This window comes from Tubulanus polymorphus, chromosome 1, assembly GCF_964204645.1.
Source record: "Tubulanus polymorphus chromosome 1, tnTubPoly1.2, whole genome shotgun sequence".
NCBI lineage: Eukaryota > Metazoa > Nemertea > Palaeonemertea > Tubulaniformes > Tubulanidae > Tubulanus > Tubulanus polymorphus.
In genome coordinates this window covers 7,374,056-7,395,582 of record NC_134025.1, presented here as the reverse complement: position 1 = coordinate 7,395,582, position 21,527 = coordinate 7,374,056, and the positions used below count along the sequence as shown (strand labels likewise).

At 35.4% G+C, this 21,527-nt stretch overlaps 5 protein-coding genes across 7 annotated transcripts; 1 reads left to right on the top strand and 4 right to left on the bottom strand.

The window, feature by feature from the left end:
- Nucleotides 1-3,990, bottom strand: LOC141915263 (CD63 antigen-like). The gene is made up of 6 exons (XM_074806730.1): nucleotides 3,735-3,990; nucleotides 2,881-3,072; nucleotides 2,586-2,756; nucleotides 2,370-2,510; nucleotides 1,880-1,963; nucleotides 1-1,782 (listed from the first exon to the last, which is right to left on the bottom strand). Exons 1-6 carry the CDS (start codon nucleotides 3,795-3,797, stop codon nucleotides 1,717-1,719), a joined length of 717 nt encoding a protein of 238 aa, XP_074662831.1. The 5' UTR covers nucleotides 3,798-3,990; the 3' UTR covers nucleotides 1-1,716.
- Nucleotides 3,991-4,273: 283 nt separating this feature from the next.
- On the bottom strand, nucleotides 4,274-7,636 carry LOC141901181 (methyltransferase GfsG-like). 3 transcript variants are annotated; one of them, XM_074788307.1, is made up of 4 exons: nucleotides 7,516-7,636; nucleotides 5,249-5,420; nucleotides 4,978-5,113; nucleotides 4,274-4,791 (listed from the first exon to the last, which is right to left on the bottom strand). In XM_074788307.1, the coding sequence occupies exons 2-4, from the start codon at nucleotides 5,324-5,326 to the stop codon at nucleotides 4,328-4,330; spliced, it is 678 nt and encodes a 225-aa protein (XP_074644408.1). In that variant the 5' UTR covers nucleotides 5,327-5,420; nucleotides 7,516-7,636; the 3' UTR covers nucleotides 4,274-4,327. The 3 variants fall into 3 exon arrangements, with proteins under 3 accessions (XP_074644408.1, XP_074644394.1, XP_074644402.1); XM_074788293.1 differs by having other exon boundaries at nucleotides 5,249-5,405; nucleotides 7,516-7,632; XM_074788301.1 differs by lacking the exon at nucleotides 7,516-7,636 and adding an exon at nucleotides 6,184-6,282 and having other exon boundaries at nucleotides 5,249-5,405.
- A 2,190-nt stretch (nucleotides 7,637-9,826) lies between these two features.
- LOC141908445 (mammalian ependymin-related protein 1-like) lies at nucleotides 9,827-11,345 on the bottom strand. Its single transcript, XM_074798500.1, has 6 exons — nucleotides 11,211-11,345; nucleotides 10,914-10,948; nucleotides 10,617-10,751; nucleotides 10,337-10,517; nucleotides 10,140-10,227; nucleotides 9,827-10,049 (listed from the first exon to the last, which is right to left on the bottom strand). The coding sequence occupies exons 1-6, from the start codon at nucleotides 11,275-11,277 to the stop codon at nucleotides 9,983-9,985; spliced, it is 573 nt and encodes a 190-aa protein (XP_074654601.1). The 5' UTR covers nucleotides 11,278-11,345; the 3' UTR covers nucleotides 9,827-9,982.
- Nucleotides 11,346-11,476: 131 nt separating this feature from the next.
- On the bottom strand, nucleotides 11,477-16,236 carry LOC141901171 (BBSome complex member BBS1-like). The gene is made up of 15 exons (XM_074788281.1): nucleotides 16,097-16,236; nucleotides 15,387-15,556; nucleotides 15,071-15,160; nucleotides 14,698-14,822; nucleotides 14,559-14,605; nucleotides 14,361-14,469; nucleotides 14,111-14,242; nucleotides 13,926-14,032; nucleotides 13,727-13,847; nucleotides 13,382-13,610; nucleotides 13,147-13,305; nucleotides 12,940-13,073; nucleotides 12,714-12,848; nucleotides 12,538-12,624; nucleotides 11,477-12,266 (listed from the first exon to the last, which is right to left on the bottom strand). Exons 1-15 carry the CDS (start codon nucleotides 16,162-16,164, stop codon nucleotides 12,180-12,182), a joined length of 1,800 nt encoding a protein of 599 aa, XP_074644382.1. The 5' UTR covers nucleotides 16,165-16,236; the 3' UTR covers nucleotides 11,477-12,179.
- A 94-nt stretch (nucleotides 16,237-16,330) lies between these two features.
- Nucleotides 16,331-21,175, top strand: LOC141906137 (structure-specific endonuclease subunit MUS81-like). The gene is made up of 21 exons (XM_074795348.1): nucleotides 16,331-16,453; nucleotides 16,855-17,027; nucleotides 17,137-17,209; nucleotides 17,293-17,349; nucleotides 17,425-17,633; nucleotides 17,735-17,908; nucleotides 18,092-18,180; nucleotides 18,280-18,444; nucleotides 18,545-18,622; nucleotides 18,849-18,922; nucleotides 19,044-19,125; nucleotides 19,209-19,303; nucleotides 19,400-19,616; nucleotides 19,722-19,840; nucleotides 19,934-20,046; nucleotides 20,123-20,236; nucleotides 20,316-20,411; nucleotides 20,486-20,611; nucleotides 20,686-20,789; nucleotides 20,864-20,947; nucleotides 21,035-21,175. The coding sequence occupies exons 2-21, from the start codon at nucleotides 16,878-16,880 to the stop codon at nucleotides 21,099-21,101; spliced, it is 2,286 nt and encodes a 761-aa protein (XP_074651449.1). The 5' UTR covers nucleotides 16,331-16,453; nucleotides 16,855-16,877; the 3' UTR covers nucleotides 21,102-21,175.
- The last annotated feature ends 352 nt before the right edge of the window (nucleotides 21,176-21,527 follow it).

Genomic DNA, 21,527 nt, shown 5'->3' with positions numbered 1-21,527 from the left:
AAAGATATATTTATTTCTTTTTAGATAAGAGATCTCCAGAAATATATTACACATGAACAATTACAGAATATATAAATATATAATGTATATTGATTTAGCTCAACATTATCGTTATTATTACTTTGATCTTTTTCTACTTTTAATTCAATTCCATGCAACTGATTTATAATAGTTTTAATTAAGTACAAATGGATGATGGTACCACACAACTGGACTAGTCGCCAAAATGCACCAGTTTCCAATAAATTTTATATACAGATTCTATGTGCTTTCTATATTTCTCAAAATATATATATTTCAAAGTCTTTCGACTGTTAACTGTGGCAATATACTCAGCAATAGCATTTCATTTGCTAGCATATATCTTCACAAACTGGACAAAAAGAGGTGACCACTCCCTAGTCATTGGAGTTATTTTTGATAAACTATTTTATCAGCTGTTTTTTTAGAATATCACATGACAAACAGAATACAAATTGAGGAAATAAGTCAATATATATCACAGATATTCGACTATCAACAAAAGATGTGTCCTAACATGAATCTAGTTTATACAAATTTTCATTTTTATTGCAATAATTTAATCCTTTCCATTCATTTTAGCATAAAGGCCTACAAAATAAACCATATTGAAGTTGATAATAGGTGCACCAGAGCAAAGATTTAGACCTTTCAATAACGAATAGACCATATGCTAAATGCAAAGCAAATAATACATGGTATCCAAGTTGTCAGTCATAGGTCATGCCCCAGACATGTTCTCATTACCAACATAACAAGCGAGTGACCACCCTTTAAAATTGACAGGCATATTGCTATGAAAAACTAAGTTTCGAATGTTTTCTAATTATACACATGATTCATATATAATGAACTACTCTTGATTTTACAGAGTACATGTATAACAGCATAGATCCGTATACCAGCTATAGATATTACTAACTTATAGACTTTTCTCATAAACACACAATGATTGATTCTTTATATATGTATATTAAACTACAATAACACAACAGAAATTGGAAGATTTTTGTCAATAGTAACAGACATAAAAAATATAATCTATGCAAAAATCTCTTATAGATTTAGGAAGAATGTCCCATAACTGGTTAAAAGAAAGTTTGTTCTACGGATTTCTGCTAAGTACGTTTATAGGGTCAAAGGTTGACTGAGGACTCGAATGTTATTCTCAGAACATCAGGTCAGAACAATCGAGTTAGTCTCTTTTATTTTACAAGTTCAGTTGAGCAAAATGTAGTGAATGCCCAGATGGGTCACTAAGTGGGGTCAAATCATCAATCTATGACCAACATATTCAGAATTTTTTTTTCAGAAGTTTATGGAATAAGAAATATATAATTGGGGGCTTTAAGTTATTATTACATAAATATAAACTACACAATGCTCGCATCATAGCCACTCGGATAAAGGCACCACGGTTTAAATGGAAGAGCTGAATCTAAAAACTAGACGATTTGAATATTTCCTCGCCGGTACTGAGCACAAAGCACCATCACCATCCAATAGTATTATATCCATTCCTTAAATGTTATTAACTATGATTTCTAATGAAAGCAGTTGGTTTTCAGCCAGACAAAAACAACTAGATAATAATCATCCAACCTTGCTTATGTATATTATCTTATGGAAAATGTCATATCTATGCGTAGTTTGGTAACATCCTCACTGATATACGCCAAGTTCACGTCACAGCGCTTACACAACCTCATATTCTTTCTTGATAGATCGTGCCAGGCAACAAGCAAATATAACACCAATTACCTAGATAATGAAAAACGTAAATTCATCAGTAAATGGAGCCAGCTCAGAAATTTTCAATATAGATTTTGAAATCTAGAGCATTAAGCATTGATCATACCTGGACGAAAGCTAAACCGACACCAACTCCAGCCACGATATAAATATTATCTTCAACCCAGTCTTTGAATCCCTTAACGCAGCCCTACAATAAATCCAGAAGATGAAATCACATGAAAAGAAATAAGTCACAAATACCACGAAATAACTACAGCAAGGACTTGGTTTCTTCAGATTCAGAGAAGGATTCAGCATATCATAACATTGATAACACAAAATATTTTTGGCTATGAATTTAACTAGTTCTAGGATATTAGAGGACTAACTTTGCCTAGCCTATGAAACTAGTCACCCCCACTCATGGTTCCTTTGTTGAAATTTGCAATACAATGGTACTACAATACAACCCGCTGGGACCATGAAATCGATCCAGTATATGGGTAACATATTTCTCTCAGACCGAAGCTTACATAATTTGACTGTACACATACATATGGATCAGATACCAAAATCTGGATCAAGCCGGTCTATTCTATTGTTAGAAAACTTACACTCGTGTAGACATTATTTGCTGTTTCCACACATTTTGGATCATTTGTGTTTGTTTTACAACATGAAACAGGGATATTACCAGTGGTAGTACCATTGGTCTTTTTCCAGTCCTTAGGTCCATCAACGCCGCAGCATTTGAACTGAAAAAGAGTGAGCGCAATGACAATGATTTCCAAGTTGCCGACGGATACAACATCTATTCAATATTCACTTACAGTCTTTTGAACTCCATCCCAGGTTTTTTTAACACTCGGATTCTTCCAGTACTGACCAAGAGTGTCACTCATCCCTTTGCGGACTTGTTTTTCAACATTGCTCTTCATTACAAAGGCGGCGATCCCAGCACCAATTTCAATGATGAAAATAAGTCCCATCAATACGGCAAACTGCAAATGCATCAGATTCAACCAAATCAAATACAATATTGTGGTTTACTCAATTTCGATTAAAAATTCACAATGGCACTTTGATTCTGATATCATGCATGCCTTGTCTCAGGCTTTCACTTACCGTCATAACCATGCAGTAGTTTTCTTTGACAGCTCCACAACATCCAAAGAATCCAATGATAAAAACAATACATCCAAGAACGATGAGTAAAACTGCTACCGAATTAAATGATGTTTCCTCAAAGAATTTTAAAAACTCGGAGAATTTGCTTTGAATGATTGCACCAGCGATGATCAAACCTAAACCAGCCAGCTGAAAAATAGGGATAAATCACAGAATGATGATGATATCATGAATATGCCACGTAACACCTGAAAAGGGTTTTGGTGATGTCCTTGCGATTCTAAGATTTGCAACCACCTACATCGTCACAACTTGGCATTTCTATGGCGATGCCGTAAAAAAAGTTTCCACACTGGGTTACATCCTCCAGGACACGACAAATTCAACTTCTGTGGTGGTACCAGGGCAAAACACCCCACCAACAGCTCGAGTCTATCACATGGATGTAAGCTCATCGCTATGGGAAGGGTCCCCTGCAATAGGTGAGGTTTGACAGCTCACCAATAAAAGGATGCCCTGGAGGCTACAAGGGTGTTACTCACAGGAAAGCACAGGTAATTCGCTGAAAGCTATTGGGCACTTCATCAACAGCCGGGTAAGTTTATCGATACTCTTACCCAGTTGTGACCTCTTGGGATGATGCAACAAGGAAGACAGAATAACAGTTACGCTGATACACAATTTTTCGTCACCCTTACATTTGCTGACGCCCGTATTACATAATAGGCCTAACTTAATTTCAAACACATACATTGCAGGCATAAGTTTGCATAGAGACGAGATATCCACTACTGTGAGAACACCTCACATAACAAATATGTTAAATGGAAAGTGCGTAGAAAAATACTTACAAAAAATAGTAAATTGAACGCAAATAACAAGAATTTGACACATTTCATGCCACCCTCAACCATTTTAGTATGTTTTCAATGCTCCTCTGCTACGACAATAATTGAAGAAATATATATCCGAAATATCCTATAGGCGAAAATATGGCGAGCCTTCCACTACAACGTTATTCAACGGCAGTGTGCGAGAACTGTGTGTGTTAGTGTGTGTGTGTGGTGTGTGAGTCCTGAGCGCGTGTCAGTACATGCAGTGTTAGGCTCTATATATAGCGTTACTCGTCACATGATGCGCCTCGGCACAACCTGATACGATTCAATGCACAGCTTATGGACCGAAACGAAAACCCACAATAACTTATATACCGGTACCTCACTTAAACGCCATACTAACGTTTTTAAATCTTCAGCCATTTATGTGTGTGGGTCTTAAATTGGATTGAAGTTGGTCGTTATTACTAGAAACTAGAAATGAGTCAGTCAACTGACAAAATATCTACTTGGAAACATTCATTAAAAAAAACAAGATTCATTATTTATCACAATTATATTTATTAAAGACTAGACAAAAATGTACAACATACTAAATTGGGAAACCATCAACTAATTACTAGTGGGTTCTCTTCAATTTTGTTCGTTCTAGCAAATAAAACATAAAAACTCTCTTGCTTCTTAGCATCCCAAAATTTATCAGTTTTTATATCAACGAACCCTTGTCGTTCGAGGCTATACTTCAATGTGTAGAAATCTGGACTGTTACAATTACGAAGTAGCTTCTGAGCAGAAAGTTTTTTAACGCGCTCCAAATCGATTGGAACGACCATGTAACTGTGTGGTTTCATTACACGATACAGTTCGTGCATTCCGCCGTCCAGATTCGGCCAATAATGAAATGAATCGACATGAAACACGCGATCAAAGAAATTATCATTACAAGGAATATTGTGAACGGATGTTTCTAACAGCACAAGTTTATCATCAAATATTTCATTCTTAAATCTTTCCTTACACTCTTCTATCATGTGTTTCGATGTTTCTATCCCATACATTTTACCAGTTCCATCTGAAAGGTGAAGTTGGAGAAATTTGGAAGTAGTTTTGTTGAGACAGTTGAATTTCTACCAAGATAAGACAATCGAATTCCGGTATCTTGATTTAGAGTTGCGAGAAGTTTGAGATTTCTAGTACATAATACACTAAGCAGATTCAATAAGATACTGTGCAACTAAAGACTGATATCTTAACTAACCTTTCAAATACTCTAGAGCTTTTTTAATTCCAATCCCTGGACCAAAGCCAACTTCTAAAACATTTTGATGCGGTTCAAGGCGACAGAGTTTCACTGCATTTTCTTCAAGGTGTGAATTCCATTCAATAAGCTTTTTCTAAAATAGGAGATTTGGATCAGACGAAATTACCAAATATATCCAATTTTGTTAGTGGAATATTCTAGTAGGATGTAATAGAAGATAGTTATGTACCTTAAGTCTTTCCAAAGATAAAACATCAAGAATGCTTACTTTTACATATGATCCAATAATAGTGTTCTGAGGATTCTTCAAATTTCGAGCAAATCTTTTTTTTAAAAAGAATGCCATCACTATTTTCTAGATAAATGCAGCAGTCTTGCGTTACTCTCCTTTGTTCAGTTCTGTTTCCGGGCGCTCTACTCTCTACCTACAAGAAAATTACCTATTAAGAAGTGACAAAAATTAATTAAGAAGTAATTTACGTGCCAAGAGGAGTGGATTACTATAACAACTTCTTTAACAAGTTCAAGTTCAAGTTTACCATAGAATTAGAAAGCACAATCATTAGTGTAAAGAGAAAGAAAAAATATTGAGGAAATATTGGGAAGAGGAGTGAAAGGAAAATCATACTAGAAAGGGAAATAGGCAGAAAGTTTTACATTTTCCATGTTATAAAGAGAGGCGTGGGGCGCCTCGAAATAGGGAGGGGCCTAATAGGCGAAGTACCGGTACTCGCACTATTAGGGGTTCTCGGACGCTAGGATCATAAGCACTGAAAATTTTTTGTGGGGGATTTGGGGTAAGGCAGTGGGAAGGTGCTTTCATATTTCTGAGTCCCTGTTGAGAGAGTGTGGAAATAAGCAAAAAGTTCATCAGATAAGATAGAGCAGTTAGGCCTATAAAGTCTAAAGAATTGAATTATTATAGCAAATGGTTGAGTGATCATTGATGTACTTCTAGAAGTACATCACTCAAATGACCCAAGATTAAAGACCAAAGTGCAACCTGCGAAGGGGTCATCCTTATTACCGAGTTGTTAGTTACCTAATCGTTGGTGGTAAGCTTTTTATAATCGGATGGGCTTATACCAACGTTAGGGATGACAAGGACCAAAACACGGTTGAAAAAAGTAACACTTCAAAAATATACTTTCTATTCACTTCAGTCCACAATTAATGGCTTAATTCACAAACTAACACAGGTACCTTTCGAAATAATCAAATTTTATGTATGTTTCGAGTGATTAATCAACATTATTTTGAGAAATTAATTAATTTCTCCACCAATTTCGCCATTGGCCGCCATTTCTCTGAATTGCACATGTGGCATGATAAGACAAGGGGACCTACAAGGATTTATATAAAACTTCCAAGACGAAACGACAATTTTTATTTTTGCTGGTTTTCCAACTTATATTTCAAATCTTCATGTTTTCCATAATAAATAATGAAATAATAAATTCTGGTAAAAGAAAAATGTGAATAAGTGTTGATTTCTTAATTTTTTTCAATTTCGTCGTTTCGCTTTGTTAGTTTGTGCTGTTGTCCTCGCCTCAGTCCACAGGTGCTAGCACCTACAGTAATTTTCAAAATGGCAGCTGTTGACCCACGGAAATGTACTCTCACTTTACGGCCGATTTGCACATGGATTAAGATCGTCAGGTGAGGTGTTATAGGTATCAGACAAACTACGAATCTGTTGTGCGTCGATTACAACAAAAATTAGACGGATATCTTAAGAGACAATGAAATGCCAGGCAAATTACTCGTCAGTCAAATTGGCTGACGAAGATTTCATACAAAAATGACGTTCCCATTCCTGACTGTGGTTTGTGAAAATATCCGATCGTGAAACTAAACCACAGACAGGTTACTGACTAATTACCGAGATGACGTAATTTACTGAGATGAACCGAGATCAACCGAGATGAAATGAAACATAACATATTGATTTAATCCTTATCGATTTTAACATTTGAAATCATATTATATCAGTAATAAATACCTTCTAGAGTAATATTTTTCCGGATATTTTGTAAAAAAAATTTGACTTCAAATACGTAATCTCGGTTAGCAATAAAATTTCATTGAATTTGATTGATCGACGATCTCATCTCGGTAAAGCTAAAAGTTATTTTTCTACAAAAATATCCGACAAAATATGTAAAATATGACTCCAGCGGGTATTAATTACTGATATAATATGATTTCAAGTGTTAAAATCGATAAGGAATAAATAAATATGTTAGGCCTATATATTTCATTTCATCTCGGTTGATCTCGGTAAAATACGTCATCTCGGTAATAAGGATGACCGGGCACTTTGGTCTTTGCTGAGGCTCAGCAAACTTGCTCGATTTGTGTATGAAGGTCTAATACTGGCAAAAACGTGTCTGTAGTTATCTTAATTAGACCCCCTCAGCCTGGCCCTGTGTGGGTGGTGGCCGTGGGTAACTAATAAAAGAAACGACGACAAGATTAACAAAACAAGTTGCGCCCGATATTCTCTAATCGAGTTGGTAAATGACGTCAAAGTACCTTTCAGAGAAGTGACCTTATTATAAGACGGTAATCGATTCACCAATTTTGGTCCTTCCTGTTTCAAGTAATTTAATAATGAGATAATAATTTTAAAAAACTAGCGGAAATAATAATTTTGTCGACGACCTTGAGAAATAAGTTTCAAACTGTCATCTGACGTGCCAGAGTCGCGTTGAACCGAGCTGACGGGTTCGAGTCCCATATTTAACTGTTTGCTGCGTGGTTGGCGGGGAGCGTGCACTTACACTTAGTCAATAGAATGCAAAACAATATTTCTAAGTTATCGTACTGATTCTCCAGTATCGCTGTACATGCATGGTATCTTTTGATAAGTTCACGGTCCGAAGAATAAAACCAGTATCAATGACCAACCCCAGTGTCCCTGAATGAAAAAGTGTTTTTGTCCGATACGTGCCCATAGGGATGGAAGGAAGAATGAACATCTAAACTCCATGTAACTTCTACATATTTAACAGAAACAACATCTTCCTGCCATCTATCTGAAAATGTTAAATAATACACAGGGATTCTTTTCAATATTGCTACAACAACTACGATCTTCCCTAAGAAAATCTATGAGTGATTAAAAAGTGAAATCTGTGGGAAATCATCCAAGCAACTTAGCAACCACCAGTCAGCAACCACTTCAGGCAAGGGAAACCATGGCAACTGAGGTAAAGGGCTGTGACAAAATAGGGCAAATTCATGAAGGAGCTCTGAAGTTTGCTGAGAGTCTAGCAGAACTGGACAGTGATTTTGATTCAACACTAGAAGAAGATGATGAATGGGGAAACTTTGTACCATGTTCTAAATGTAACCGTCTGTTTAATTTTGAAAAAAAGAGATCGTAATAACGGCTCCAACGCAGCTGAAAATGCAGAGAATCTGCCGGTAAAATATCTGTGAAGTCGATGTTTGACTGATTTTAAAACTGAGCAGAAATTTCAAGAGATGGAGAAATATTCTTTAACGCTATAGAAATTTTAGAATCCCGGATTACCAAAATACAAGAAGTTTCTGCAAAAGAAAGCTATAAAACAAATAAATGCATAGCTGACATCAGAGCAAAAATTGAGACCCATAGTAGACTATTGGATATACGAACTTAAAAAATCTCGATATTCTTTCAAATTATTAAGCAGATTGAGAGTGAAAATATGGTCTTCAAGAAATCTCCCCATAAAATGGAAGCTGGATTTAACACTTCAACACAAACATGGACTGAGGAAATCAGTGTTTCAAATAGCTCTTCCAATGATGAGAGACGGTCACACATTATCATATATAACATACCTGAATCAGATAATAAGATTACTTTGTGACGACACTTCTCGGGTGGAAAGATTTTTAAATGGTATCATTAAACTTGGTGCAGTCAACTTAATTAAGAGACATCAGAAGAATTGGCAATGAAAATCAAACGAGACCACGTCCAATAAGAGTGATATTTACCAATGTAAATGATCGGGTTCAATGCGTAGAGAATTACATAAAATTAAAAAGGACCGAACCTGCAACGGGATCCGATTAGCAACAACAGCATGTCAAGAAGAAAAGTGGAACCCAACTACAGCATGGATGTGTACCGGAACAGAACAAAATATCAAAAACGACACTTAATTTATAATATTCATGCTATATCTAAATATTGATATCACATTTTTTTATCAATGTGGAAATAACTGAGAAAAACTTATTTAGATAACTTGAGTATGAATAACTAATCTCAAGTCTTTCTCTAAAAAACTATTAGAACTTATTAACTATATATAGATAACTTTATTATTCTTTAAAATCTAAACTCGAAATGATAGATTATTGATATCAACATTTTTAACTAGTCGTGTACAAAAATGACGACGACGACGACGCCGACGACGACTGGAACATGGGGGGGGGGGGTGTTGGCCATTGATACTGGTTGTATTCATTCACTGTGACAAGTCCCTGTGGTCCGTACTCGGGAATCAAACATAAAAAAGAGCAGTTGTCCCGCTCGGTTTATTGACATATTTAGGACTCGGTTCCACAGTTGTGAGTTAGAGTTAACGCCGAGTTAAACTTTTAGATCATTTTCAATGAGTTAACTCAGAGTCAAATCTTAACTCGGAACTGTGGAACTGGTCCAAGAACTATAATTAGGATACATTTTTTGTTTCGATTAACAATAGTTTAGATGACGATCCTTAATTCTTTAAACAGATAGACCTACTTAGAGAATTTCCCGTGAACCCATTTCGATCGAATTTCGTTCCAGCGAATTGGAGTGGCGAATTGATCATTCAAAACGAAGATTCAGAAAAGAAACTAAAGTATTGCAAATTGATTTATTTTCTACATTAACCAATAGAATCGGAATCTCGAAGTTTAACATATTCCAATCATCAACTGCCACAACCTAGCGCCTTGTACCCGCAGTGCTGAAAATGCTTGGCCTTGACGTCGCAAAATAAATTCATTCTCCCTAATGACATTCCTTCGGTGGTATGAAAACGTTTGGATCTACGATTCCAAGCACAACATCAAACAAACTGAAATTTGAGAAAATAAACAATAACCTTATTCTTAACTACAATAAGATATTTTCGTAATACACTCAAATATCACGCACAAGCTCTTACCTGGTTTGAATAAGCCCAAAACGTTTGCTAATAAAGGTGTCATGAATTGGAATACAATCTTTCAGAGTCCATACTCCTAAATAACGGCCTACAGAAAAATTGATAACAATAACATTATTCTATATGGTAAGGAAAATAAATAGCATATACTTCGCGAATACTCTTAATCTCAATTTGTATCTATCTATCTATCGTACCTTCAGGGGTATCTCCGCCCCAGATTTGCACTAAAACTCCATCAGCAAACGACGATGACGATCCAATAAATGCTTCACCGTAATTCGTGGCATTGCGTGGAATTTCAATAGCCCTCCATGGAGTAGTAATCGGTACAGTTTGACAAATTTTGGTCTTCAAATTCAGGCGATATTCCTTGCCCTGGAAAGTAATTTAACAATTAAGTCTATAATGGTAACGGAATCTCAATATCGGTTCGAAATTATATATCAGATTGTGAACTTCGAAGCAAAAACTTACGACATCGTGCAGACGAATAATATCGTAGTATTCTTTCTTGTCGACGATATTAACTTCATCAACGATCCTTTCACGGCGGTACACCGCGTCATAGGTGTAACGGGCACGTGATTCGAACTTTTTACTTAGGTCCAACTAAAAAATAATTCAATCTTCTTATTCACGTGATTCGTTCTGTCAGGTGTCATTCTAATTGCTTTAGAATTAGTCTAGAACCTAGCCGTCGTTCTACGGTTGTTGGGAACCGGTAACAACGACTGGTATTCAGACTACTTTAGAATATATCAATATACTTACTGTAATGATTTTTGCTTCCATTCGAACTGGTGCATCTATGTATAAAGTGAAACAAATGAAAGTGAAACAAATACAAATGATGCAAACTTACGATGATTACATATTAAAATCCAAAAGGTTATTTTATTTTGTAACGTTTTTATATTTTCTTCTTATTCTCGAATAGTTTAGAAACCAGAATTCTCTACATTTGAAAATATGTTTAAATTGGTTTGAATATTTATCCACGCCTTTTTCTATGCACAGTACACACAAACGATGTTTTTTAATATTAGATCGATAGAAATATCGTCTTACCACAAGGTTTTGGAGCCTGGGCAGCAGCGAAGGCCAGAAATCCTGCTAGATATATCAGGACATGCATGTTAACGACAGTCTTCTTGATAAGAATTATTCAAAGACACCTGGAACGACCCGGAACAGTCGTTTTATACCTAGACAGCACATGACCACTGATAAGATGTTTCCTTATCACTATTTTCTTCTAAACTGTGCTTTAACAAATAAAGCCCTTCAAAGATTTCCGTTTCGACCAAAAAACTCAGAATACCGGTACTTAGGTTTACAAATTAATTCACATTTATTGTCAATCCGTCTATCTTAACAGATCATTGCAGAATTCAAAGGAAAATTTCAAATTTCGAGGAGTGTCGGCATCATTTTCATATCCCAATTACTGTAGACTCCTTCTAAATCAGTACGGTTTTATCTCGGTTAACCATTTAATTCAGTGGAATCTGTTTGTATATCCACTAATAACTATTGTATATCCGGTAATAACTAGGCATAAAACCTAAATATTTTCTAATTGCTAATTTCTCAAAATTCAAGGAGCTTTCAAGGACTTTTGGGCAGTTTGCTCAAATTCAAGGATATCCAAGGACCTTGAAAAACATTTTTGGTTAAGATGAAGTTTTTCAAGGAATCAAGGAGTCGTAGGGACCCTGCTTTACAAAACAACTTTTCATTCGTTATAACGGAGATCTAAGTCTCTTTATACACAAATATGCATTATTCTGTACAATAAAAGTTCAGTGCAATAGATACAACTTTATTCAAGAATGCTAACAAAATGATATGATAAACAACTCTTTCCTCACCACATAGTACACATCAACATGATCTTGCAAATGAGAGGACGGATAAGGTTTTTTAAAACACTGTTACTGAAAATAGAATAATCTTCAATCCAAAGTGTATTGTAGAGATTTGGAGATTCATAATCTTTCTGGACGGTTTTTGAATACATATTGTATTTAAAAGTTATTACACAACCACAATACTTTCACTAACTGGCATATTAATTACTGCAGTTATAATAGGGACGCTTTTGCCTTGACGTAAAACGAAGACCTGAAATGAAAATGAATAAGCAACCTTTCAGGGACTTAACATAGCTGGTGATTCAACAAAACTGAAATTAAATGTGTCACAGATTATGACCTTTTTAATCGACATGAAGTTTATCTTTTCTAGTGATATAAGCCAGTAAGAAATCATCTGACATTTTTTATCACTACTTGAGAAATGATAAAAAGGCTCATAGTTCACAAAGAAAGTGGGTTTGTAGATAAATGGCCCAGTTCTGAGAGGAAGAATATTGATTAAAGAAATTTGTACGTACCTTTATAGCATCTGAAATGCCTTTATCGCTGAGACACTCAATAAATGTTTGAAATGCATAACTCAATCCTGGCACTAACATTGGAACCTATGAAACAACAGAAATACTCTCATACTATCATATTTGGATCAACCAGAAGCCAACTAGTCTGACCATATGGGAGTCATATAACTTACAGAAATGTTAGGTTTGAGAATGTTGTACAATTTATCGTCGCACTGAAATGTGATCAGTAGATGCATGGATGGAATATTTAACGACGTATTTTGCAGGTTGACTGTCAGCTTAAACGAAGGACCAATACCTTGAACCTGAAAGGCAGGAAAATTCCCTCAATAACATAAACTACGTTTTCAAATTAAATTGAATAATATGTAATATTCAATGAATCTGCTGAAGTACCTGAGCGCTTAATTTGAGCGGTTCAGCAGCATCTGTCGATATTGGAGTATTACTAGTTTCGAGAGCTTTCACATATCCGCGCGCAGTATTCAATCGTAATCGGTACAAATCATGTTGAAATGCTCGATGCATTGCTGAAAAAGTATGCATATGAACTGTGAGACAAAGATTAGAGAATTAGATTGTTCATACACATTTGAAACCTACCAACAGCATTTTCTCGTTCTCTCATCGTTTGATCGACGAATAATTTTGTTTTCTTTGGTACATTCAGTTTGATGCTCTGTGACACCGGTGGTCCTGAACAGATATCTTTTTCTTCAAATGTTGCTGTTCGTTTCAAGATCTTCACGATCAACCCACCGCCTACAAAGACATTACCGTTAGATCAGTACGATTATAGTTTCTCAAAAATAACTCTGTATTTTCAAGCTAAAACTACCTTTAGTTGTCATAATCATTGTACCATCTTCTCTGCCAAACTTGCCAAACTTTAAACCGGTCACAACATCTTCTGTTTTGATTGTGTTGACTAGATATTTGTCTTTATAAATGTGCACTTCACAGTTATCCAATGCTACTAACACAGCTTTCAAACCCTTCGGTTTATAATCCATGCATTCTATGGTCATAATGTTTGCTCCTAATTTCACAGTCCACAATTTCTTTCCCTAATATGAGGCATATTACATGAATAACGTTATAGATTCATTCGATCAACTGATGGAAATTATGGAAATGATGGAGATTGAGATCTAACAAATGTGCGTAAATGTATTAGGCCTACCTTTGTAGTGAAACACTTAAGTGTTTGATCCATGCAGCCAACAATAAAATTTTTACCATACTTGACAAGACCAACTGGGTGTGAATCCAGTTCAATACACAGTTTACCCGTTTTACTTCCTCTATAAAATATACAATAGTTCATTTGATTCTGTACATTACTCACACATCATACAAAAACTCTATTTTTGTAGGCCTACCTTTTGAATGTATAAATTCCTCCATTACGACAAGCAACGATTAATCTGAATTCAACATCGTAAATACCGGACACACTGAGAAATACCGGTATACTGGGCAACGACATCTGAAAACACATCAACATTATACACCCTTTAATATAATGCTTCATTAGAAATTCTTTTTTCTATGGATGGATACTTACAGTTGCGAGAACAGTGAATGCTTCAGGATCAAGCACGTAGATGGCGCTATCCTCCGTACCTAAAATAAGGCAACTGATCGCATCATCCTCAGCCATAGACTTGTTCATTGTAGATAAACACGTAATCACAGTCTACAAAAACAAAAAGTTGATAGAAGTATCGAATAATACCAGACCTTACTGAAATTAAAATGTCTTGCTCTATTCGATTACAAAGTATTCTCAATCAAAATCCAAACCATTCAGTTACCTGTCTTTTAAGTGTTGCTATCTTATGTGCATTTGCGAATGACTCAAGTTCATGTGGTTCAAGTTGCAGAAATTTCAGTGATCTAGTTGTTAACCTAGCACCGTCACACCTGTACATATATCAAGTGATGAAAATATATACCCCCATTCACAATGGAAATAATCATACTGAGTTAAAACCGGTATGGAGTCTACAAACCTCATTCCATCCAACATATCACGTAAAATTGTCACATCAATTTCTCCCTAAAATCAAGATAAGATTGGAATCAGAAAATGGTCAACAAACTTTTCGAAAAAAAAAAAACATTCAGCCAGCTATTGATTACGAGTTGTACCTCCTTGGCTTGATTCCAGACATCTTGTTCAACTTGATTCACTTCTAGAGTGGGGAGCGTAAATTTGAAGTATGGACGCAAGTTTTTGTACACATAAATAAATGGACCAGAGGCAACGGCAACAGCTGAAAGATGATTGCATATAAACATTTTGAAATGATTTTTAGAACACATAGTATTGACAAGTGTTCCTTTTAAACTGGCTTTCCTAAATATAACAACTGACTGTTGGTTGGGTTTTTTTCACCATGTAAATCTCAATCAAAAATTATGTCTGAAGTATTTAAGCTCAATCATAATTGTTAAAATTTGGGAAGTTTTATCTACAAATTAAATCAACGGGAGATGATGCTCCCAGTTCATCTTTACTCACCTGGAGTTCTCGGTTCATTTGTATCCATATAAAATGTTACTACTCCGGTAGGCAAATCGATTAGAGCATTTTCTGATACAAGGGTGGTACCTAAAATACAGCCACAAAAATGGCAGAACTCGAAATAAACAATAAACCCTTCATGATCATAATCCTCAAAAAATCAATAGCCAACATCGAATATCAACAGTTTATTCTGCAGACAGGGCTGTATCTAGCAGGGGGCAGTTGCTCCCCCAGAGATTTTTGAATACTGCCCTTTGGGTTTCTCTGCCCATTAAAATTAAAATGCTAAGTATGGCCCTGGTGGTAATACCTTTATAAACTTTGAGCTTCATATCAAATGATCCAGAACCCAAATCGGCGATGACAAGTTTAGATTCACCATCACCTGATATATCCGTTAATGCTATACATTGAGTAAATGTATACAATGATGACACCGGATCGTAATAAGCATTCAGCCATTTCTTATTGCCTTCATGACTGAAAATAGAAGAATCATCATCAAGGCAGGTTCCTCATTCTTAAATTTTAAGACTGGTCTTAAGTTATTAGATTGGTTATAGAACTAAGATGGTCTTAAATTGGTCTTAATTTTAAGCCATGACTATGGAACTGACCCCAGCAGACTTAAAATCGAATGAATAAAATTAACTTGAATTCGTTATTGTACATAGCACAAATGTAATAATAAATAAACAGCAATAGTTTTTTCTAAAGCTCGCTTCAATACCCTGGCTATATTTGTATGTATCTGTCCATCAATGCGCCAATAGCCTGTTTTCTTTTTTCTCACTAGAATGTCGGGTAATACCGGAATTTTCATTTAATGTACTTCATCCTGAGATTTTGATAATGTTTGCAATGTGCCTTTGATTTCTCTGACTTTTTTTGATGTAGAATTGGCACCTTTATACCTGCAATGTTTTTATAAAGGGGCAATAAAGTATGAATTGAATTGAATCTACACTTTCTTGTTTTTTTAGGCCTAAGTTAGTTCGTTTCAGATTTTCAGTGGGTCACCTTTTAATCGATTCACTCTCTTCGGTACTGGTCATCAGGCTCTGCTTACTGCCCGCTGTCTCCGACATGCTTTACTAGGAATTATTCGATGGAATCGCGGATTTATGAAAAAAGTATAAACAAATTTGACAGAAACCCGGAAGTAATGAAGTAATGTCAATTTTGGGTGCAGACCAGACGCGAGAAGTTCAACGCCGGCTCGAGCATGGTTCTTCAGTTTTTGAACAAAACTAACTGTTAAATGCGTTATACGAGTCCCTCGCTCAACTACCGTCGATTACTACAGATTATTGGTGGGAAATGTGAAGAGATTTTTCATCACTAATGAATCCATGACATCAGTTTTGTAGTCAAGAGGTAAGATTGAAAATTTACTGTGCATATAATGGAAAATGTGACTCGAAAAAGTTATATGTTTATCAATATCGTTTGTTATGTAATATGGGCCAGCTATGCTCCCTCTGCTCTGGAGTGGAGTATAGAGAGTATTGGCAGTCACTACAGGAAAGAAGAAGACAGGCCAGACTCACACTATTGTATAAACTCGCCAACGAGCCAATTATTATATTAATACTAAATTTATTAGTAATGTCTGTATATATTTATTTGCGCACACCTATACACTGTGTTTCATCAACCAGTTGATGTTGACAGATATCGGAAGAAGAAGAGAAGAGAGCTTGAATGTGTTCTTTTTAAAAAGCATTTTGATTTTACCATCCGCATCCCATTAGGCCTATAATATTGTACCTTTTCAGCTATAAATGACCCCGAGGGCAAGATGAGCGTAACATACAGTCCATCACAGTTAATTGGAAAAAGGAAGAAAAAAAGGGTTGATTGTCCGAATCCACTTTTTTGTCAATGGTTGCAAGAGTGGAGAGATGAAGCGGCTGATGCTGGAAGCAAAATTCAATACACTTATGCCAAGGTAATGATTTCTTTGATGATATTATTGCTTTTTCAGTTATTTGAACTATTGGCTAAACTGGAATGTTCCCAGGGAACTGTACCAAAAAAGTGTTTTTCTCTAATTTCAGGCCCTGAGCAACTTACAAAAGTATCCCCTCTACTTGCCATCTGGGAAAGATTGCAAGCACCTGAAATTCTTTGGTAAGTTTTCCAAATAGTCAATCGCATGTACAATTAATATCATCAATTTCTTTGCCATGATTGTTATCAAAAAATTTCTACAGGAGACAAAATCTGTAATATGTTGGATGCTAAATTGGCTGAACACAGAGCACAACATGGTGAGTTAATAATTTTTTGGATACGATTTGTATGAAATGGAATATGAATTCAAAAAATGAATTGTATTTCTTAAGGTAATGAATTGCCTCCAGACATGATACCAGAGGAGGGGCACCCAAGAAAGAGAAAAACACTGAATCCACCAACCGCGACTATTTCTACACTTGGACAAGCTTTTGCTGGTAACGGTTTGGATTTAGGAATTGGCACAAGTTTGCCTAATACATCATTGCATAGCTGGGGTGCTGGTCAAGCATTAGTTGGTCAAACAGTAGATAAGAAGGTAACGTTTACTAAGAAAAACTTATTATAACATCAATAATCAGAAAATCATGAGCTATTTTAAGATCAGCTAAGACTTAAAAAAGTGATTTCTTATTTCAGAAAACTCGTGTACCTTCAGGAGGCAGGGAATATATTCCAGCTCATAGATCTGGGCCATACGCCCTTATACTGGCGCTGTATAGGAACCAACAAGATGAACACGGCCGTGGTTTCATGTTGAAAAGGGAGTTAATCACCGCAGCTCAACCTCTGTGCGATAAATCATTGTCTGTTGTACGTACGGTCAAAATATTTGGGTTAAGTACCAGGACCTGGTTTTGGAGACATTTTAATCTTGATCATGTGAACGTTAAGCTTATTTGTCTATTATTTCCATAGTTCCTCCTTACTGTTATAGTTATCCAGGTAAATGAATTATCTATCCTTAATGCAATTTGAAATGATGTAAAATTTCAGTCTGACCCCGGATCACATTATACAGGATTTTCATCTATGGGCACATTAATAAAGAAAGGTTTTGTGATTAAAGAGAGTAGTCCTGCTAAGTATGTTAATTTTATCATACAATTTGAAATCTAATTTTGAATTAGTGATACTGGTATTCAAAATGTTGCCTCACCTTGCGTGTGTAATTTCATTATCAGATATAGTTTGACCGAAGCCGGTTCCCAGTTAGCACGTAAAATCCTTGCTGCAGAGGAATTAAATCAACCGAATGACAATCCTCCGATGCCTAGATTTGTTATTGGCTCTGAATCTCCTGTGAAGAAACAAAATTCAGCTTATAAAGATATTGATAAGAGTGTAAGGTATGACAGCTAAAAACATTTTCATAGCTCAGATTCTCAAACAGTTTTTGTAGATGTTTACTACAAATAATTCATTTTGGATGGATGTATTTTTTTTTAGAAAAAACATAACAACACCAGAAAAACAACCTGCGCTTGAGACTTTTGGTATTTCTCCTGTAAAAACTGACCAAAAAAAGTAAGAACTCTATGAAGATATAACCTGAAATCTTTTAATTCAATAATTCTAAGTCCCACAATCAAGAAGCCGAAAGGTTAAAATATCGAATCGTTAAAATTTGTTTTAAATCTGAATTTTCGGTTGTCCACTAAAAAAACCATTATCAAGGAATGGAATCTTTGTCTAAGGGAATTGTATCCTATGCAGTCTTTATTGAATACTCACACATAAAAATTTTCTATAGATTTCAGTATTGGTATGTGACTGAAAATAATAGAACAGTGAACAGCAAAGATCTAGCTTCAGTTACATTTGAAGGTAAGCAATTCCATAATACGTCAAATAAAACATTTGAGTTTAACTACCATTTTACTGGTTTCAAATGGAGTGCATGGAGTTGTAATGAAAGATCCCAATGAATTGTCTGTATACCTTCCAGAACAGTCAATTTGGTTTCTTGTTAAGTGTAGATTGGAAAGCCTTCTGAAATTTTGTCATCGATATAAATTAGACTCAACAAGGTTGGTGTATTATTAGATATTCATGCAATCTTAGTCCTATGTTAACCAACTAGGTGACTTCAATTTTACATGCCGTATTTCAGAGCTTATGACGATAGTTATGTCTATGCCTACATCCCTGATGAGGTTGCTGAAGATATAAGTACACCTCCAAAAGTTTCTTTACCAAACAGCACAAGTAAATTAAGTTTTATAGTAGAATCTTGTTCAGAGAATCCGATATTTCAATGATTTATAACCAATACCACATTGAATGTACATGTAATCTAAACAGGTTCAGCTGCACACCGTAAACCCTCTCCTCTGAAACAGCCTCTAATGACAAACAAAGTCATTGAACAGCAAATAGCTTCACAGTCGAGCACTGCAAGTCAGAGTTCAGCTTCATCGATGGCTAGTGATCAAAGAACCCCGCAGACAATGTTTACATTGTTCCCTGGAGATTACGACATCGTGCTTATAGTTGATAATTGTGAACATTATGGTCAAAGGTTTGTTTATTTATACATTGTATATGAAAATATCAAGATTTTTTAAATGTAATTCATATGTGAAGATGTTATATTCTAAATAAGATAACATATTCTTGTATATAGGAATGGAAAACAGAATTTGTTACCCGATCTGATGAAAAATGGAGTGGATTGCGATGTACGAAAATTACATGTAGGAGATTTTCTGTGGATAGCAAAAGAAAGAGTGCGTCCTCAACCAGGTATTGTTAGCCATCAAGAAAATGTAATTCAATTCCGCATCAACGAAAAAATTACAAATATCGCTAAAATTATTCCTTCTCGTACATACGTAGGTCAGTTACGTGTACCAGAATCACGAGAGCTTGTCTTCGATTTCGTTATTGAGCGTAAAAGGATGGATGACCTGGCAGGAAGTATAAAAGATGGCCGTTTCAAAGAGCAAAAAGTGTGTGATTAATTTATTTAATGTTTCTACTGTCACTTATTCAGGACGTTATATTACTTGTAACTAATGATTTTAGTTTCGAATGAAACACAGTGGGTTGAGGAAACCAATATATCTGGTTGAAGAATATGGCAGTCAACAGTTTAGTTTACCAGAGGATACATTACAACGATCTGTTATCAATACACAGGTAAACTACCTATTCTTTAGTCGCATTCTCTAGATAATGATTGAAATAATTACAGTTGATTTTGTTTTACATGTATTAGGTTATAGATGGGTTCTTTGTTAAACACACGCAAGACACTAAAGAGTCAGTAGCTTATCTTACAGTGATGACGCGGTATCTTCAAAAACTTTATTCAGTAAGTCAACGTGGACAATTTGAACCTTTTGATGAGAAACTTAGATACACTTCTATTGATCTGTGGATTTTTAGAATAAAAAGCTCATTGCTCGTCCCAGGGAAGATATTCAAGCTCAGATGGATGAATTTGATGTCGGTTCAAATGAACATTGTCTCATGACATTTCCAGAATTCAACAAAGGCAGCGTTAAAAACAAGGTATTACTAGAACACAATACAGCTACAATTTGGTATACCTGATTCAATTCAGCGCCTTTTCATTCATTTCTTAGGTGATGACAATCAAAGAGACTTTTGGAAAACAGTTAATGCAAATAGCTGGAATGTCTGCCGACAAAACTCAAGCCATTCTAGAAAAATACAAGACTGTCCAACAGTAAGCTACAGATGAGCAAGTCATGATTTACCAGGTTAACCAGTAATTATTGTAAGCTATTGGTTTATCTATAGATTACTTCAAGCATATGACATTTGCACAACAGAAAAAGAGAAGGAACTATTACTTAGTAAAATCAAGTCTGGGGCTCTAAACAGGTATGCCATATTTCTATGCAACACTATACTGATTTCCTCCATTATGTGCCTGGATTTGTAATGGTAATTGTACCGTGTATATTTCAGAAATCTTGGAATAGCTTTAAGTCGAGTGATCTATCTTTTATATAATACCAGAGGACCTCTATCATGATCAGGCAATCACAGACGAGAATGGTATGTCTCAATTGGATGAATTTTACCCATAACGCCCTGTGCAATTTGTAAATAGATGTTTATTTTTGTATCAATGAAATAAAATCTGAAATTTCACATATAGATGTTTTTATTGCAATATTTTTCATCTTTAGACAAAGTTCTTACCATGGAGGAGGGATAGAAATTTCGCTGAAACTGCAGTCTAGCAAATGTCTTTCTTAATCAAGAGTAGGTCAGATGACATATAAATGGAGATGTCCATGGAAATTCAAGTACAATTTGACTTTCATTTAGAGGTGTATTTGGCCACTGATGTACAGAATGAGGATAAATGACTGACATCCAAATAAGATGGAACTAAATATCTCGAAGAAAGAAGTTGAATATAGACAGTTTATTTTACACTCATAATTTCTCAAAA

Coding starts and splice junctions, on each gene's coding strand:
- LOC141915263 (XM_074806730.1), bottom strand. CDS start 3,797: ATGGTTGAGGGTGGCATGAAATGTGTCAAATTCTTGTTATTTGCGTTC. Junction 2,757..2,880: donor ACTACTGCATGGTTATGACG/GTAAGTGAAAGC, acceptor ATGCATTTGCAG/TTTGCCGTATTGATGGGACT. Junction 2,511..2,585: donor GGGATGGAGTTCAAAAGACT/GTAAGTGAATAT, acceptor ACTCTTTTTCAG/TTCAAATGCTGCGGCGTTGA.
- LOC141901181 (XM_074788307.1), bottom strand. CDS start 5,326: ATGGCATTCTTTTTAAAAAAAAGATTTGCTCGAAATTTGAAGAATCCT. Junction 5,114..5,248: donor TTATTGGATCATATGTAAAA/GTAAGCATTCTT, acceptor CTCCTATTTTAG/AAAAAGCTTATTGAATGGAA. Junction 4,792..4,977: donor AGCTCTAGAGTATTTGAAAG/GTTAGTTAAGAT, acceptor TTCACCTTTCAG/ATGGAACTGGTAAAATGTAT.
- LOC141908445 (XM_074798500.1), bottom strand. CDS start 11,277: ATGCATGTCCTGATATATCTAGCAGGATTTCTGGCCTTCGCTGCTGCC. Junction 10,949..11,210: donor CCAGGCTCCAAAACCTTGTG/GTAAGACGATAT, acceptor CTTTATACATAG/ATGCACCAGTTCGAATGGAA. Junction 10,050..10,139: donor TTTGGGCTTATTCAAACCAG/GTAAGAGCTTGT, acceptor CTCAAATTTCAG/TTTGTTTGATGTTGTGCTTG.
- LOC141901171 (XM_074788281.1), bottom strand. CDS start 16,164: ATGTCGGAGACAGCGGGCAGTAAGCAGAGCCTGATGACCAGTACCGAA. Junction 13,306..13,381: donor AATGATTATGACAACTAAAG/GTAGTTTTAGCT, acceptor ATGTCTTTGTAG/GCGGTGGGTTGATCGTGAAG. Junction 12,849..12,939: donor CGCTCAAATTAAGCGCTCAG/GTACTTCAGCAG, acceptor CCTGCCTTTCAG/GTTCAAGGTATTGGTCCTTC.
- LOC141906137 (XM_074795348.1), top strand. CDS start 16,878: ATGAGCGTAACATACAGTCCATCACAGTTAATTGGAAAAAGGAAGAAA. Junction 18,181..18,279: donor AAAGAGAGTAGTCCTGCTAA/GTATGTTAATTT, acceptor TTTCATTATCAG/ATATAGTTTGACCGAAGCCG. Junction 20,612..20,685: donor AAGGCAGCGTTAAAAACAAG/GTATTACTAGAA, acceptor TTCATTTCTTAG/GTGATGACAATCAAAGAGAC.